Source organism: Panthera uncia, chromosome E1 (assembly GCF_023721935.1).
Source record: "Panthera uncia isolate 11264 chromosome E1, Puncia_PCG_1.0, whole genome shotgun sequence".
In the NCBI taxonomy this organism is placed as follows: Eukaryota; Metazoa; Chordata; class Mammalia; order Carnivora; family Felidae; genus Panthera; species Panthera uncia.
In genome coordinates this window covers 1,022,756-1,036,145 of record NC_064814.1, presented here as the reverse complement: position 1 = coordinate 1,036,145, position 13,390 = coordinate 1,022,756, and the positions used below count along the sequence as shown (strand labels likewise).

The 13,390-nt window shown below is 65.2% G+C and overlaps 3 protein-coding genes across 4 annotated transcripts in view; 2 read left to right on the top strand and 1 right to left on the bottom strand.

Annotated features, from left to right (window-relative positions):
• Nucleotides 1-1,069: 1,069 nt before the first annotated feature.
• CENPX (centromere protein X) lies at nucleotides 1,070-4,395 on the bottom strand. The gene is made up of 5 exons (XM_049635457.1): nucleotides 4,271-4,395; nucleotides 1,839-1,890; nucleotides 1,615-1,668; nucleotides 1,281-1,369; nucleotides 1,070-1,186 (listed from the first exon to the last, which is right to left on the bottom strand). The coding sequence occupies exons 1-5, from the start codon at nucleotides 4,298-4,300 to the stop codon at nucleotides 1,172-1,174; spliced, it is 240 nt and encodes a 79-aa protein (XP_049491414.1). The 5' UTR covers nucleotides 4,301-4,395; the 3' UTR covers nucleotides 1,070-1,171.
• Nucleotides 4,396-4,543: 148 nt separating this feature from the next.
• On the top strand, nucleotides 4,544-12,921 carry LRRC45 (leucine rich repeat containing 45). 2 transcript variants are annotated; one of them, XM_049635449.1, is made up of 17 exons: nucleotides 4,544-5,189; nucleotides 5,982-6,043; nucleotides 6,464-6,534; nucleotides 6,785-6,963; nucleotides 7,217-7,345; nucleotides 8,382-8,494; nucleotides 8,821-8,879; nucleotides 9,130-9,207; nucleotides 9,483-9,618; nucleotides 9,704-9,781; nucleotides 9,872-9,983; nucleotides 10,105-10,175; nucleotides 10,605-10,697; nucleotides 11,021-11,113; nucleotides 11,662-11,835; nucleotides 11,906-12,053; nucleotides 12,263-12,921. In XM_049635449.1, exons 1-17 carry the CDS (start codon nucleotides 4,970-4,972, stop codon nucleotides 12,457-12,459), a joined length of 2,013 nt encoding a protein of 670 aa, XP_049491406.1. In that variant the 5' UTR covers nucleotides 4,544-4,969; the 3' UTR covers nucleotides 12,460-12,921. The 2 variants fall into 2 exon arrangements, with proteins under 2 accessions (XP_049491406.1, XP_049491407.1); XM_049635450.1 differs by lacking the exon at nucleotides 7,217-7,345.
• A 291-nt stretch (nucleotides 12,922-13,212) lies between these two features.
• Nucleotides 13,213-13,390, top strand: part of RAC3 (Rac family small GTPase 3) — a 2,952-nt gene continuing 2,774 nt past the window's right edge. Inside the window, exon 1 of the mRNA XM_049638115.1 lies at nucleotides 13,213-13,291. Coding sequence (XP_049494072.1) covers nucleotides 13,213-13,291 — 79 coding nt within the window. The remainder of the gene's footprint in view (nucleotides 13,292-13,390) is intronic.

Sequence of the window (13,390 nt, the reverse complement as noted above, 5' to 3'; positions counted from 1 at the left end):
CATGCTCCCGGCGCTTTGAAGCCCCTAACGCTCCCTGAGGAGAGGGGTGGGGGAGGAAAGTTGGGGGGCCATCATGGGAAGGGGTGCAGGAGGGAGCCAGCGGGGCTAAATTAGGGAGGACGGGCTTGCTGTCCAGCCCGGGCCCTCCTCAGGTGCGGGCTGCCCGCAAAGGCGCAGATCCGCGTGGCAGGCGGGGCGGCTGTTGTCCCTCCCCAGGGGACACCCTGCAGCTCAGGTGTGGGAGCCCCAGGGAGGTGGGTGCCGTGGGGTGCCCAGGCCCCCGAGCGCCCGGGGGCAGCCGCACCACCCAGACGGGCTCTGGACGGGTCCCATGCAGCTCGGTCTCCGGCGGGGCACGGCCTGAGGCCACGGAGCCACCCTGACCTAGCTCCGGGTCCCTCCTGCCGGCAGACCCTGCCCACGGCAACATTGCTGGGCCGTGGCAGCCCCACAGCCACGCGCCCCGCCGGGAGCACCGTCCGGCAAGCGGCCACACGCATGAGGGCTCGGATTTCACTGCCCCTCGCTGTGGCCCGCGGCAGGGTGCTCACAGGCGCGGTTTGGTGTCCTCCTTTCTCAGGGCTGGGCTGCCTTCCTGCCAGCACGGAGAGGGGCGGCCCAGCAGGCTTTGAAGCAACTTGACTTTGGGTGATTAATGCATCAGGGAGGCGTGCCCGAGAGGCGGCTTTGATTTATTGACGTTGCCTTGTGAGAGCAAATTTATGGCTCAGGGAAGCACCTTCTGAGGGGAATATCAAATGGTTAAAAGGGTACACGGCAGCTTTGATGTCGGGGTGTCGGGACCGTGCGCACCTCCGCTCACTCGAAGGCGCACAGGCCGCCTGCTCCAGCAGCAGCCCGCTGCTTCCTGGCACCTGCATTCGGAGGACCGGGCGCTTCCCTGACACCCGTGGGTGTGAGGGGGAGACGCCTGCCTCCCCGTCCCCTCGGCGACCTTCCCCACGCCGTCTGCTGTGTCCAGGCAGTCAGCAGCGAGGCAAAGGAGACACCAGGAAGGGTGGGGTGTCTGCCAGGACCCAGCTCAGCCCTTGGGGCCGGCGGAGAATGTCGGGTATCAGGAGCTGCTTGTCTGTAGCCAGAGGCCACCGAAACGTGGGCACGGGGCTTTAGCCTTGACTTGGACAGCAGGCCGCAGTGGGGGTGGAAGCCCCTAGAAGTCCAGGAGCTGTGGGGGGGGAGGAGCACTCAGAACCCACAGGTGCCAGCCCCGCTCCTGCTCCCGGAAGGGCAGGGCGCAGGCCCCAGTGGGGGCCACCTACCAGCTGAGGCAACACCTTTTCCAGCTGGTCCACGTCCACGAGAGCCAGGTCCTCCGCCTGGGCCTGCCGGACGCTGCGGATGGCTGCTTCTGCCGTGACACGGGAGGAGAGTGTGCAGGGGTGGAGGACGGGGTGCACCTCCCCCCAACCCTGTGCGCGGCTGGCAGCTCAGAAACATGGGGCTTTCCAGGAACACAGAACTTAGGGGCTGGTGGGAAAATGGGAAAGAGGTGTGTGTGTGTGGTTTCCCAGCTGAGAAACATGAGGGGAGCAGTGAATGGTCGGGACCGGCCTGGGGGACACCAGAGGACGCTGCCGGGGCCCCTTGGCTCACCCACAACGAAGATCTTCAGCAGCTCCGCCACGAGCCGCAGTGCATCCCCGCTGACTGCAAGGTGGAGGGGAGTGAGTCACAGGATCCGTGCCCCTCTGGCCACCCCTGTCAGGGGCCGTGGCCCCACCCTGCACCCCCACCCCGACCCCGGCCTCCCCAAGGCGCTGGCCCTGTGCCTGGCGGTCCCTGAGTCTGGCCCCGCCTCCCAGCCAGTGCCCACGAACCTTTGGTCTTGTCATCCTTAAAATGCAGCTGCAGCAGCTTGCCCACCAGCTCCTGGGGGGGGGGACGGGGGACGGAAAGGCATCAATGGTGGGTCAGTGGCCCAGCACCGTGCCCTGCCTGCGGCAGACCCCTTAGGCATTCGGTTCCGGCTGCTGGCAAGACCCTCTGTCCGGGAGCCTTTTGAAAGCTGGGAGACTGGGTGGGGAGAGGCCTCCAGGGGAGAATCAGACACGCGGCGGACAGGTGGGAGCGGCCCGGGTGCCAACCCGCTGCTCCCTGGGCTCCAGGACAGTCCTGTGCTCCCACCCCTGGGCCCGAGGCACTCTCCTCGAGGGGCCCCTTGGCAGGAGTGTCCGCACCACCAACACTGCCTAGCTTGTTCCAGACCCTGCTCTCGGCGCCAGGTCAGCTCCATCTGGGGTCCCTCCCTGGGGTCTACCGTGTGCAGGGCCTGCAGGGCACAGGGGAATCTTCCCGTACGGGCACGGGTGCCGTGAGCCACACAGCTGTGCAGGGGCCGGGCTGCTCCATCAATAGGCGGTCAGGGTGGACAGGGGAGGAGGGGAGCGGAGCCTGGGCGTGTCTGCAGGGCCTCCAGACAGGAGGGTGGGGCGAGGGCGGGTCCAAGCTGAGACTCCTCAAGGTAGGGGACTTGAGCCCCTGAAGGATGGCACCTCTCTGCAGAGCTGGGGGAGGTGGGAGGAGGGGCAGCCAGAAATGGGGTGTCATGCAGGGAAGGTGAGTTGGGGGCTGGCCAGCCCTTGACTTTAGCCACAGGAGGTGGCGCTGCTCCACCCGGTGCCACTCGGCAGAGCCTGAGGGCAGAGCAGAGGGAGGACAGGGAGTGGATGCCTTGGGGCCCAGGCTCAGGAGGGTAAGAACTTGCCACAGGGTCCCTCCAGCAGTGACTGTGAGAGCTTGGCGCCACCTGCTGGTCCTTCTTGCTGCTTAACCAAGAAGGTACCAGGAAAGGCCCAGAAGGCCCTGCTGCCCCACCTGCGGGGGGGGGGGGCCCCCGGAAAGCCCCAACCAGCAAGGCTGCTGCCCCCGGGGGGGGGGGGGGGGGGACGGCGCTGTCCAGACCGCTGAAGGGGTCAGCACCAGCTGAACACGGTGGTTCCCTAAACAAACAAGTAACTCAAACTCGCGTTGGGCAGGACACCCTGTAGGCACTATGGTGCCCTCTGGCCCTCACCTGGGACAGCCCTGCTCAAGGGTAATGATCGTACCCCCAGCTCTCCAGTTATAATTGCGGGGGAGCACTCTCATGACCACCACTCTGCCAAGTCATTCCAGCCTCAGTGACTTTCCCTGTTAGGTCACAACCCCTCCTGGGGTGGCCAGGGCTGAACCACAAGCCCGGGTGACGAAGAAGAGGGGGCTGAAGCAGAAAGTGAGCCACAGAGGATCCCTGTGTCTGTGCAAGGGAGTGACTCCTACCCCCCGGGACTGGCAGACCTCCCTTCTGCTATCAGGGGCTCAGAAACCACTCATAGCGGGCAGGGGGCGGGAGCCAGCGGGGCCTCCGTACCCACCCAGCTACCCAGAACTGCCCTTACCAGGGCAAAGGGTGAGGCCCTGAGTGGAATGGCCTGAGTGTAACCCTAGTTCTGCCTCAGTTTCTCCACCAGTAGGTGAGGAGGGTCCCAGTACCCAATTCCTAAACGGACTCATCTGAGTCAAGGGCCTGTAACCGAGCCTGACCCAATGACACTGACTGCAGAGCCACACGCACACCCCGGATGGAACACAAACAGAAATGGTTTCAGCTTGGGGCACCTGGGGGGCCAACTTCAGCTCAGGTCATGATCTCGCAGAACCTCAGTGCAAGCCCCGGGTGGGGGCTCTGCGCTGACAGCTCAGATCCTGGAGCCCGCTTCGGATTCTGTGTTTCCTTCTCTCTCTGCCCCTCCCCTGCTCATGCGCTCTCTCTCTCGCTCTCGCTCTCTCAAAAATAAGTATAAGTAAATAAGTAAATAAAAAAATAAAGTAAGTTTCAGCTTGACTCAGGTGAGACACAAAGCCCAGGACTCTTGATAGGGAGCAGGCCAAAGGGAAGCTTTAGAGGATGCAGGCCGCGGGACTACCTGCGAGCCCGGCGCAACCACTACGCAAGGTGGTCGCCGGATCCCGGAGCTCCCGTGGCTCGGCGGGCGGCGAGGGTTGGGGGCACACGCCTCTGCCTGGTTCCCGCAGACCCTCTCCCTCTGGCCGCCAACCAGGCTGCCTACTCCACCCTAGGCTACTCGGCTGCAGGACCCTACCCGCGGAGAGCCAAGGGCGCGCGGGGCGGGGGTCGCGGTCGGGTTCTGGGAACGGGCCTGCCCCACAAAGCACCAGCGGGCGTAGCGGGGGCGGCTCAGGGCCCGCACGTGAGCCACCCTGGGGTCCCCCGCCCGGTCCCCGCCCCCTGCTCCGCCGGTGCGCTCACTTTCCGGAAGCCGCCGCTAGTTCCTTCCATGACAGCCGCCGGGACACGCGCGCTACAGGGTCCTGGGAGCCCCAGGCCAGTCTGTCCCGGGCGCAGCCTCCGAAGTCCCGCCTCCGCCCCTCCAGCCAATCAGTCCGGAGCGCGCCCTCCGCATCCCCGCCCCCTGGGCCAGAAGCGCGTGCCCACCCCTTCGTCCCTATTGGCCCGCGAAGATCGCTCCTCCTCCTCCGCAAAGCCTCCTGGGAGTTGCAGTTTGCGCTCGCCGTTCCCGGCGCGCCTTGCTCTTCCTGGATACTGAGGTTCGCGGCGGCCGCGCGGACTGGCGTCTGCACGGGGACGGTCCGGAGCGTGAGGGTTGGGGCCTGGGGCTCGCGGACCGGCCTCGCCGCGGGAGGTGCCGTCGACGAGGGGTCCTCACCCCCGCCGCCTGGAGCGGCCCCCTGCTCACTCCCCGGCCCTGCCCTCATCGGGTCTCCCTCCTGTAGAACCAACTCACTTTGTTCCTCTTTCCTCGGCTCCTGAGAACTTAGGAGTGCCTGTGCTCCGCACTGAGCGGTCCGGCACCGTAGGCCCCCAGGGGACGGGCCCTGCCCTCTTGTCCTCAGGGAGAAGAGCCGGGTAGCAGGAGCAAGCAGTCGCCTTCCCTCTGCTTCCCAGCCCCAGCCGGCTCATGGTGAGGCCTGTCCCCAGGAGTGTGCCATGGAAGAGTTCCGGCACTCCTACAGCCGGCTGTGCAAGGAGAGTGGGGCCGAGCCCCAGGAAACTGTCCTGCAGCAACTGCAGGGGCTGCCACGGGGTCGGCTGGACCTGGCCACTCAGAGCCTGACCGTGGACACCTGCAGGGCCTTGGGTGAGCTGCTGCAGAAAGAGACACTGCTGACGGAGCTCATCCTGAGCGACTGCATGCTGAGCGAGGAAGGTGGGCACCCGAGGGCCCGCTGGGGCCAGGGCAGCCCTTGCAAGGTTGGGGTTGGGGTCAAGCCCTTTGCCTCAGGGCAGCCTGGACTTGCTTTGTTTCTCACGGTTTGCTGCGCGTGGTCCACGTTCCTTGGCAGCCTCTGGCTCAGAGGTCTTCCGTCCCGACCGTCACACTTCATCTTTGTGAGGTTTCTTTTTTAATTTTTTTTTCAACATTTTTTATTTATTTTTTTGGGACAGAGAGAGACAGAGCATGAACGGGGGAGGGGCAGAGAGAGAGGGAGACACAGAATCGGAAACAGGCTCCAGGCTCCGAGCCATCAGCCCAGAGCCTGACGCGGGGCTCGAACTCACGGACCGCGAGATCGTGACCTGGCTGAAGTCGGACGCTTAACCGACTGCGCCACCCAGGCGCCCCATCTTTGTGAGGTTTCTACTCAGTGCTGCAGGCAGTTGAAGCAAGCGGCAGCGCCCCTGACAGCTGCTGGCAATTGAAACCTGGCAGCAGAGGGCAGTTTCTCTTTGCAACAGAGAAGTCCTAGGTTCCCCTTAGGAGAATCCCAGGGTGCTGGTGAGCATGAGGTCAGGAGCCTGGCTCTGTGCCTAGCAGAGGTTACAGATGTCTCAGACCTGACACAGCAAGCAGGACAACTCAATTCGGGCATGGATCCTGACCAGTGGGGGCCACTGGGACAGTCGTTTCTCCCTTATGTCTGGGAAGCTGAGCTGTCCCAAGCTGGAGCCCACGGGGAGGAGCTCAGGGGCACAGGGTGACCGTCCTGCCGCCTTACAGGGGCCGCACTGCTGCTCCAGGGGCTGTGTGCCAACACTGTTGTGCGGTTTCTGGATCTAAAGGTGAGCAAGTCTGCACTCGGGCGTGGGACTTGAGACCCGGAGGGGAGCGGGGGGGGGGGGGGGGGTGGTGGCGGGGTGTGTGTGTGTGTGGAGATTTGAGTGTCCTAGCAACCTGAAAATGTGGATGGTGGCTGGATACAGTATCTGTAAGTGCTCTCGGCACACAGGGCTCCCTACCATCTTCTGGTGGTCTTGATTGGGGGGTGGTGTGTGATTTGAGGTTAGGAATGTGAGTTCCAGAGTGTTCGTTCAACAAACCGCTCCAGGAGGCCCACTCTGGTCAAGGAAAGCACCTCCCGCCCACAGCCGGCCACCTGGCCTCATCCACTGTCTGACCAGGGCCCTGTGGGGTATGGACATGGCATTTGGAGCCCAGCGTGTGACGATGGGGAATTACCAGGCTGCCTTTTCCTGCCCTAGGGCAATAACCTTCGAGCTGCAGGGGCCGAGGCTCTGGGAAAACTCCTCAGGCAGAACAAGTCCATTCAGAGGTGAGATGTGGTCCTCGGATCGGCCCCAGAGGGCATGTTCTGAGGCCTGAGAGAGTTCTCTTGAGCCCTCGTGGCCCATTGTTTGCATTTCGTATCCGTTGGTAGGGAGCTGACAAGTTTAAGTTACTCACGTGGCTGCAGCTTTTCTGCTAGAGACCCTGAAGCCTGCACCTCCCCTCCAGCCCCTCCAGACCCTGTGGCAGCAGGGTGCTCCTTGGGGCCACACGCCTCACGTCCGCCTCTCCTGCAGTCTCACGCTGGAGTGGAACAACATGGGTGCGTGGGAAGACGCCTTCGCCACCTTCTGCAGGGCCCTGGCGGACAACGGGGCCCTGCGGCAGCTGGATCTCCGCAACAACCAGATCAGCCACAAGGGTGCAGAGGAGCTGGCCCTGGCCTTGACGCGCAACGCCAGCCTCCAGCAGCTGGGTGAGGCCTCTCTGCACTGGCCTTCTCCCGAAGGTCTGAGGTCTGGGGCTGTCGCCTGCTGCTCCCTCGGCCCTCCTACCGCTTCTGTCCTGTTCTGGAAGCAAGTGGGTGGAAAGGTGCTGCGGGGAGGGGCCCGGTTTGCTGGGCTCCTGCTCAGTTGGCGACCACAGGGAGTGCCCTTCCCCCAGAGAAAGCATCCCAGGCTGGGCCAGCCATCTCCAGGCACGTGTGGTGACAGTGGATTTCCTTCCAGACCTGCGCTGGAATGACATCGGCCTCCTGGGGGGCCGGGCCCTGGTGAACTGTCTCCCCCGCAACAAGACCCTGTGGAGGTTGGAGCTGGCGGGGAATAACGTCCCCGGGGACATTCTCAGAGCTGTGGGTACGGGCACTCCGGGCTGCCGACAGCTCGCCCTGTTTGGAGCCGGGAATAAAGCTGATTCCCTTGGACGGGCCCAGCCACTGAGGGAGGGGCAGCTCGGGGCTTGGGGCAGGGACGCGTAGAAGCATCGTGAGATTAGCCTAAATCAGAAATGAAGTAGAGGGAGAAGGTTCAAGGGAAGGAGACAGTGGCAGTGAGCCCGCGGAGAGCCTGCTGCCTTGTGCTGCTCCAAGCCTGCCTCGGGATGTGCGCTCGCTCCTTAGGCCTGTGAGGCACGGGGTCCCCTGGGGCGTGGGGTCTTGCCCCGATGGCCATACCACTGCCTTGGTGGCCCAGCCACAGATGGGAAGGAGTCACCCCAGAGTTCGTGGCTACACACGTAAGCTGTGTATAAGCACAGCCACCCAGACTTTGTGGCCCCCTCCCATCAGTGACCCCAACAACTCAACCCCGGGCCCGGTTGGACAGTCTGCCACTCCCCATGGTTACTTGTCCTGCCAGCAGCACCGGCCACCCAAGGGCCTGAACTTGGGCTGGAATCCTGGGTGGGACCACCACCTCCTGCTGGGCCCACCCGGCCGGTGTTGTCCCGAACTTCTCCTGGTCCCTCAGCCATTATGATTACCCTCAGTGCCACTTTGGGCTGGCTCCTCTCCAAATCTTGCCGGAATCTTTCTGGAACACAGGAGAGGAGTGTGGTATTCGATTCTGGGGAGTCACGCTGTGGATTCTGACCTCTGGGGTGGAGCCCAGGTGCCCAGGAGAGCGTCCATCTGTGGCAGCTGGGCAGTCTCCCCACGTGCATGCCCCTTGCACTGGGTGCCTCCCGGGCTCCTGGCCCCACTGCTACCCACGCCTCTGCCTCTGGTGCATTGCGGGGAGGTCTCTCTGATTTGTGGGGTAAGGCTGCCTCACACAGTGTCGATTCCCAGATGACTGGCTTCTGGGTGCAGGGCCGGGCTGGCTGCTGGCCGCTCCCGGGCTGAGCAGCCTCCCCCCCGACCCCCGCCATGGATAACTTGGCTCTTTCCAATAGAGCAAGCCATGGACCACAACCGGGACCGGCAGACCACCTTCCGAGAGAACCAGGCCCGCACCCATGTGCTCAGCAAGGAGGTGCAGCACCTCCAGGAAGAGAAATCCAAGCAGGTGAGTTCCGCAGAGCCTCCCCCCAGCTGCATGGACAGAGCTCCCCTTGGTCCCCATGCCATGGCCGTCTTTCCTTCTCGCAGACACCAGTGCTCCCCCAGGGCGGCCAACACTTAGGCCCGAGAGGCAGCCTCTTGGTCTGACCTCCTCTGTCAGGTGGGCGGGCGGGCGGGCTTCCCCTGTGCAGGAGTCCCAGCCTCCCTTTGGATGAGGCCAGTGCTTTCCTGTTCTGCTGCTTCGGCGGGTATCTGCTCTCCTTCCTGCTTGACCAAAGGGAGCGGGCAGGCTCCAGGTCCTGACACGGCTCTGGCTGGCCCTGTCCCCAGTTTCTAGACTTGATGGAGACGATTGAGAAGCAGCGGAAGGAGATGGCGAGGAGCAGCAGGTGAGCGCAGCCCCGGGACGGCAGCTCACCTGGGGCGCCCGAGACTTGGATCCTCGGCACCTGCCCACCGACGAGGGGGTGGCGTGCTCCCCGGGGGAAGCTGGCTGCAGGATGAGGGGCGGCACCGAGAACTTCCCGGCCCGGCACTGGGGCGTGGTGGGAGCATCGGGAACGGCAGCTGCCTCCAGAGCCCAGGGGGCCCGGGAGGGCCCTGAGGTTTGGGCTTCTTGGACCTTCCTTCTGTTCGCAGGGCGTCAGCTATACGCGTGGGGCAACTGCAGGAAGCCCTGAATGAGAGACATTCCATCATCAATGCCCTCAAGGCCAAGTAAGCAGGCGTGGGGGGCACGAGTGTGGTTGGAGGGTGGCTTCGAAGCGCTTCAGTGATGTGCCCACGGGCAGAAAAGAGTGGGACAGACAGGAACCCGAGTCCTCAGTGTGCAGAGTGGAGGTGGGGAACGGCTGGGCTGCTAATCCTGGAAGGCTTCTCGGAGGACGTCAGCTCTAGCTGAGGTGAACAGTGGCCAGCAGGAGTGAGAACAGCAAGGCCTTTGCGAGGCCCGAGGTGAGGCAGGGGCGGGGCTGGCGTCTGCCTCCGAACAGGCTGCAGATGGCCGAGGCCGCCCTGGCCCTGTCGGAGCAAAAGGCCCAAGGCCTGGGGGAGCTCTTGGCTACCGCGGAGCAGGAGCAGCGAAGCTTGGCGCAGAGGCAGGCAAAAGAACACAGGCTAGAGCAGCAGGTGAGCAGGGGAGGGCCGGGCGCAGGGCGGGCAGGCAGTGCCGGGCAGGGGTGACGGGGGCGCCCTTGCCCTGCCTCCCCCGCAGGAAGCTGCGGAGAGGGAGTCCAAGCTCCTCAGAGACTTATCTGCTGCCAACGAGAAGACCCTCCTCCTGCGAAACCAGGTGTGGGGGTGAGGGGCCGGGCCCCCTGAGGAAACGGGCGGGGCCCCGGGGCCGGGACCCAAGCTTCCCACCCACGGTGCTGCTTCCCAGGTGGACGAGTTGGAGCGGAAGGTGGGATCTCAGCAAGAGCAGCTGTTCCTGGCCAGGCAGGAGCTGACCAACACGGCGGCCGAGCTGAAGACCAGGGCCATCCAGGCTGAGGGTAGGCGCATGCGGGCCCACAGCCGAGGGGCCCGGAGAGGGGTGGGTGGGTGGGTGGGGAGCACCAGGAACGAGGCGCCCCCAGCGAGTCCCACCCATGCTCTCCCCGCCTGGGCTTGCAGAGCGTCTGGAACTAGAGAAGAAGAGGTCCCGGCAGAGCTTGGAGGACTTGGAGCGGCTGCGTGCCAAGGAGGTGCTTGTCAGTGACCCCATCAGGCCTCCTGCTGTCCCCGCTGTCTGCCCGGGGCCTGCAGAAGCCTCAGGGTGGCACGGTGTCCCCGAAGCACACCCCTGGCCGTGCTCCCCTTGACTACCTTGGGGGTGCCTGGCAGTTCTTGGCCAGCCCTAGCAGATATAACACCCAGGGACTCCGACCAGGCTGTAGAAAGGACCCCGGCACAGGCTGCCGTGTGCCCTGTGCCACCCTGTGTGGCACTGGACTGTGCCCTCCACCCTTCCTGCAAAGCCGCGTGGGGCAGCCCATTCTCGGGAGGAGCAGCGTCCCCAAGATTTGCCTGCCTCCTGGGGTGGGGAGGGAAGCCTCCTTCCACGGCAGGGGGTCAGGGGATGCCCGCCCGGGGGGTTGGTCTCCCAGCCCTGCCCCCACCCTGTGCCTGGGCAGATAGAGCACCTGACTCGCCGCTTGGAAGAGAGTGAGAAGGCCATGCAGGAGAGGGTGCAGAGGCTGGAGGCCTCACGGCTGTCCCTAGAGGAGGTGAGCACATGCCAGTTGGGTGCTAGACTCTGCCTTTCTCTGGGGCACCCCTTCTGTCGGTCAGAACCTCTTCAGGCCCGCCCCCCCCCCCCCCCCCCCCCCCCCCCCCCCGCCCCCTCTCCCCCCGCGTTCAGGACCAGTATCTCCGTGAGGCCAGAGGGACTTTCCTACGGTGGGACGTGGGACCTCTTGGCCGTGGCAACTCCCGGGACACTCTCAGGAGGCTGGTGCAGGGCACCCCCGGCCCAGTGGCCGGGTGGGGCCACAGGGGTCCTGGCTAGGGGCAGGAGAATAGGCCCAGTGGGTCGCTGTCTGTGGGGCAGGAGCTGAGCCGAGTGAAGGCGGCGGCTCTCAGTGAGCGTGGCCAGGCTGAGGAGGAGCTCATCAAGGCCAAGAACCAAGTCCGTCTGGAGGAGGTAAGCCCGTGGCCAGACACGCCTGGATTCCACAGCTTACGGTGCCCACCGGGGAGCGAGGCCTGAGGGGCTGATGTGTGCACCGGCCAGACCTAGGCCGTCCTTTGGTTCTGTAGGGGAAGGTGGGGGGACGGGAGCTCCAGAGGTACGGGGGCAGGGAAGAGTCAGAACAGGACAGGTGCGGGACACATCCCACCCCCTCCCCCACCAAGAGCCACTGTCGTGCCACCCTGGGATGGGGGAAGCGGTCTGCCCCCGTGCAGCCTGTGATCGCATGGCCACAGCCAGGACCCAGAGGGCAGAGTGGTCAGCCTGGGGGTGGGGAGGGGGAGCGGGAAGGGTACTCTGTGTGGGCTAGTTCAGGTGGAGCCTGCTCGGAACACACACACAGAGTGACTTCAGTTACGAGCAGTCTTCACGCTGCAAGGAAAAGTTCCCCTGGGGCCGAGGCGGCTACTCCACACGGAGGCCCAGGGCCAGGGCGGGAAGCGGCTGGCAGGCCTCGGCCCTTCGCCCCTGGGCTCAGCAGCCCCCCTGGGTGCCCACAGCAGCAGCGCCTGGCTCACCTGGAGGAGAAGCTGCGGCTGCTGGCTCAGGCGCGGGACGAGGCCCAGAGCGCCTGCCTGCAGCAGAGGCAGACGGTGGCCGAGGCGCAGGCGCAGGCCGGCCAGCTGGGCCTGCAGGTGGAGGGCCTGAGGCGGCGCCTACAGGAGCTGCAGCAGGTAACTCGGACTTTGAGGGCCCCCCCCCCGTGCCCTTCCCCCGCCACACACTCACCCCCACGTCTGGCAGGAACTGAGCAACAAGGACCAAGAAAAGGTGGCAGAGGTGACCAGGGTGCGGGTGGAGCTGCGGGAGCAGAACGGCCGCCTGCAGGCCGAACTGACGGCCCAGGAGGCTCTGAGAGAGAAGGTGGCGGCGCTGGAGCGCCAGCTGAAAGGTGAGCTGAGCCCCCAGCCCCGGTGCCCTCGCAGCCCAGCCTGTCCTCAGCGGGCCACCCGACGACAGCCGGCCGGGCTGCAGAGCTGAGCCTGGCCTGGGTCTCAGCTCCCAGGGGCGCTGGATGGGGTCTGCCTCTGTGGGACCCCCGCCAGGGCCCCCCAGGCCCTCTCCCCCGCTGCCGACCTCCCTGAGGTTCTTCCCCTGCAGTGATCACAGGTGACCACCGGGAGGCGCTGCTGGACAGGGAGAGTGAGAACGCCTCTCTCCGGGAGAAGCTTCGGCTCAAGGAGGCTGAGATCGCCCGGATCCGGGAGGAGGAGGCCCAGAGGGCCAGCTTCCTGCAAAATGCCGTCCTGGCTTATGTGCAGGGGTCTCCCCTGAGGGCCATGAGTCCCCAGAAGTGAAGGGAAGCAGGGGGACTCCTAGAGTGGCAGGAAGGCAGCATCTCCCGGACATCTGTGCCCCATCCCTGCCCGTCCCTTCCTCTCAAGGGACAGCCCATCAGGCTGGCAGTTTAAGGCAGCGTCTACAGCTGGAGACTTGGAAAATCGGTGCCAAGGCGGACCGGCGAGCGGGGCCACTGCTGCCCAGCGCTGGGGTGCCCTGCTAGGCAGGCACGGGGCTAGTCAGCCAAGACGTCCCCAGCGGACACACCGTGGGCCCCAACCCCAGTCCTTCTGGCGGGTCCCAGGGAACATGCCTGAGATGTGTTTCAGAAGCAGCAGCCACAGGGGAAGAAAATCCAGAAGACCTGCACCCCCTACCCCTCACAATCGCCTTTTCCGGTGTGCCCACAAACGCTCTTTTCCCAATGTAACCAGGAGTCCTGGTTCTTTTGAAATACAGAACTTTTACACTTTGTGATACATTTTGGGCCGGTGCCTTTCCCCACATGTGTCTGTGCTCCCAGCCACCCAGGAGACGCTCTCGGGCGTGGCTGTTGCCCTGTGGGGACGTGGGGCTGCGGGGGCGGGGTGGGGGGACCGGTGACTGCCAGCACCAGCTGTCTCCTGGTCGCGGGGCGAGTGCATCTCAGCCCCTCTGTCCGCGGTCCCTGGGGCAGGCGCTTCCTGGAAGAAGCCACAGGCACACAGAGGGCCCCACACACGGCCTGGTTGGGGGGCATCGCCTGCCTGCGCTGACCCCCGGCTCGTGGCATGGGTCCCAGGGGCTCCGGGGACTGGCTGGGGATCGCCGTGTCCCCACCCCTCACCGGAGTTCTCCGGGACCGGGCGAGTGCCGGGCTCGGGGCGGGCCCGCGCCCCCCGCGCCCCCCGCCGGCCGCGCTCGGCTGTCTCCGCGCCCGGCGCTCGGCGGCGCTCGGCTGTCTCCGGC

What these genes read in the sequence shown, in the direction of transcription:
- LRRC45 (XM_049635449.1), top strand. Translation starts at nt 4,970, where the DNA reads ATGGAAGAGTTCCGGCACTCCTACAGCCGGCTGTGCAAGGAGAGTGGG. An exon ending in CTGCATGCTGAGCGAGGAAG is followed by an intron (nt 5,190 to 5,981) that starts GTGGGCACCCGA and finishes GCCGCCTTACAG; the next exon opens with GGGCCGCACTGCTGCTCCAG. An exon ending in TGCGGTTTCTGGATCTAAAG is followed by an intron (nt 6,044 to 6,463) that starts GTGAGCAAGTCT and finishes TTCCTGCCCTAG; the next exon opens with GGCAATAACCTTCGAGCTGC.
- CENPX (XM_049635457.1), bottom strand. Translation starts at nt 4,300, where the DNA reads ATGGAAGGAACTAGCGGCGGCTTCCGGAAA. An exon ending in CTAGCGGCGGCTTCCGGAAA is followed by an intron (nt 1,891 to 4,270) that starts GTGAGCGCACCG and finishes CCCCCCCCCCAG; the next exon opens with GAGCTGGTGGGCAAGCTGCT. An exon ending in GCTGAAGATCTTCGTTGTGG is followed by an intron (nt 1,370 to 1,614) that starts GTGAGCCAAGGG and finishes GTGTCACGGCAG; the next exon opens with AAGCAGCCATCCGCAGCGTC.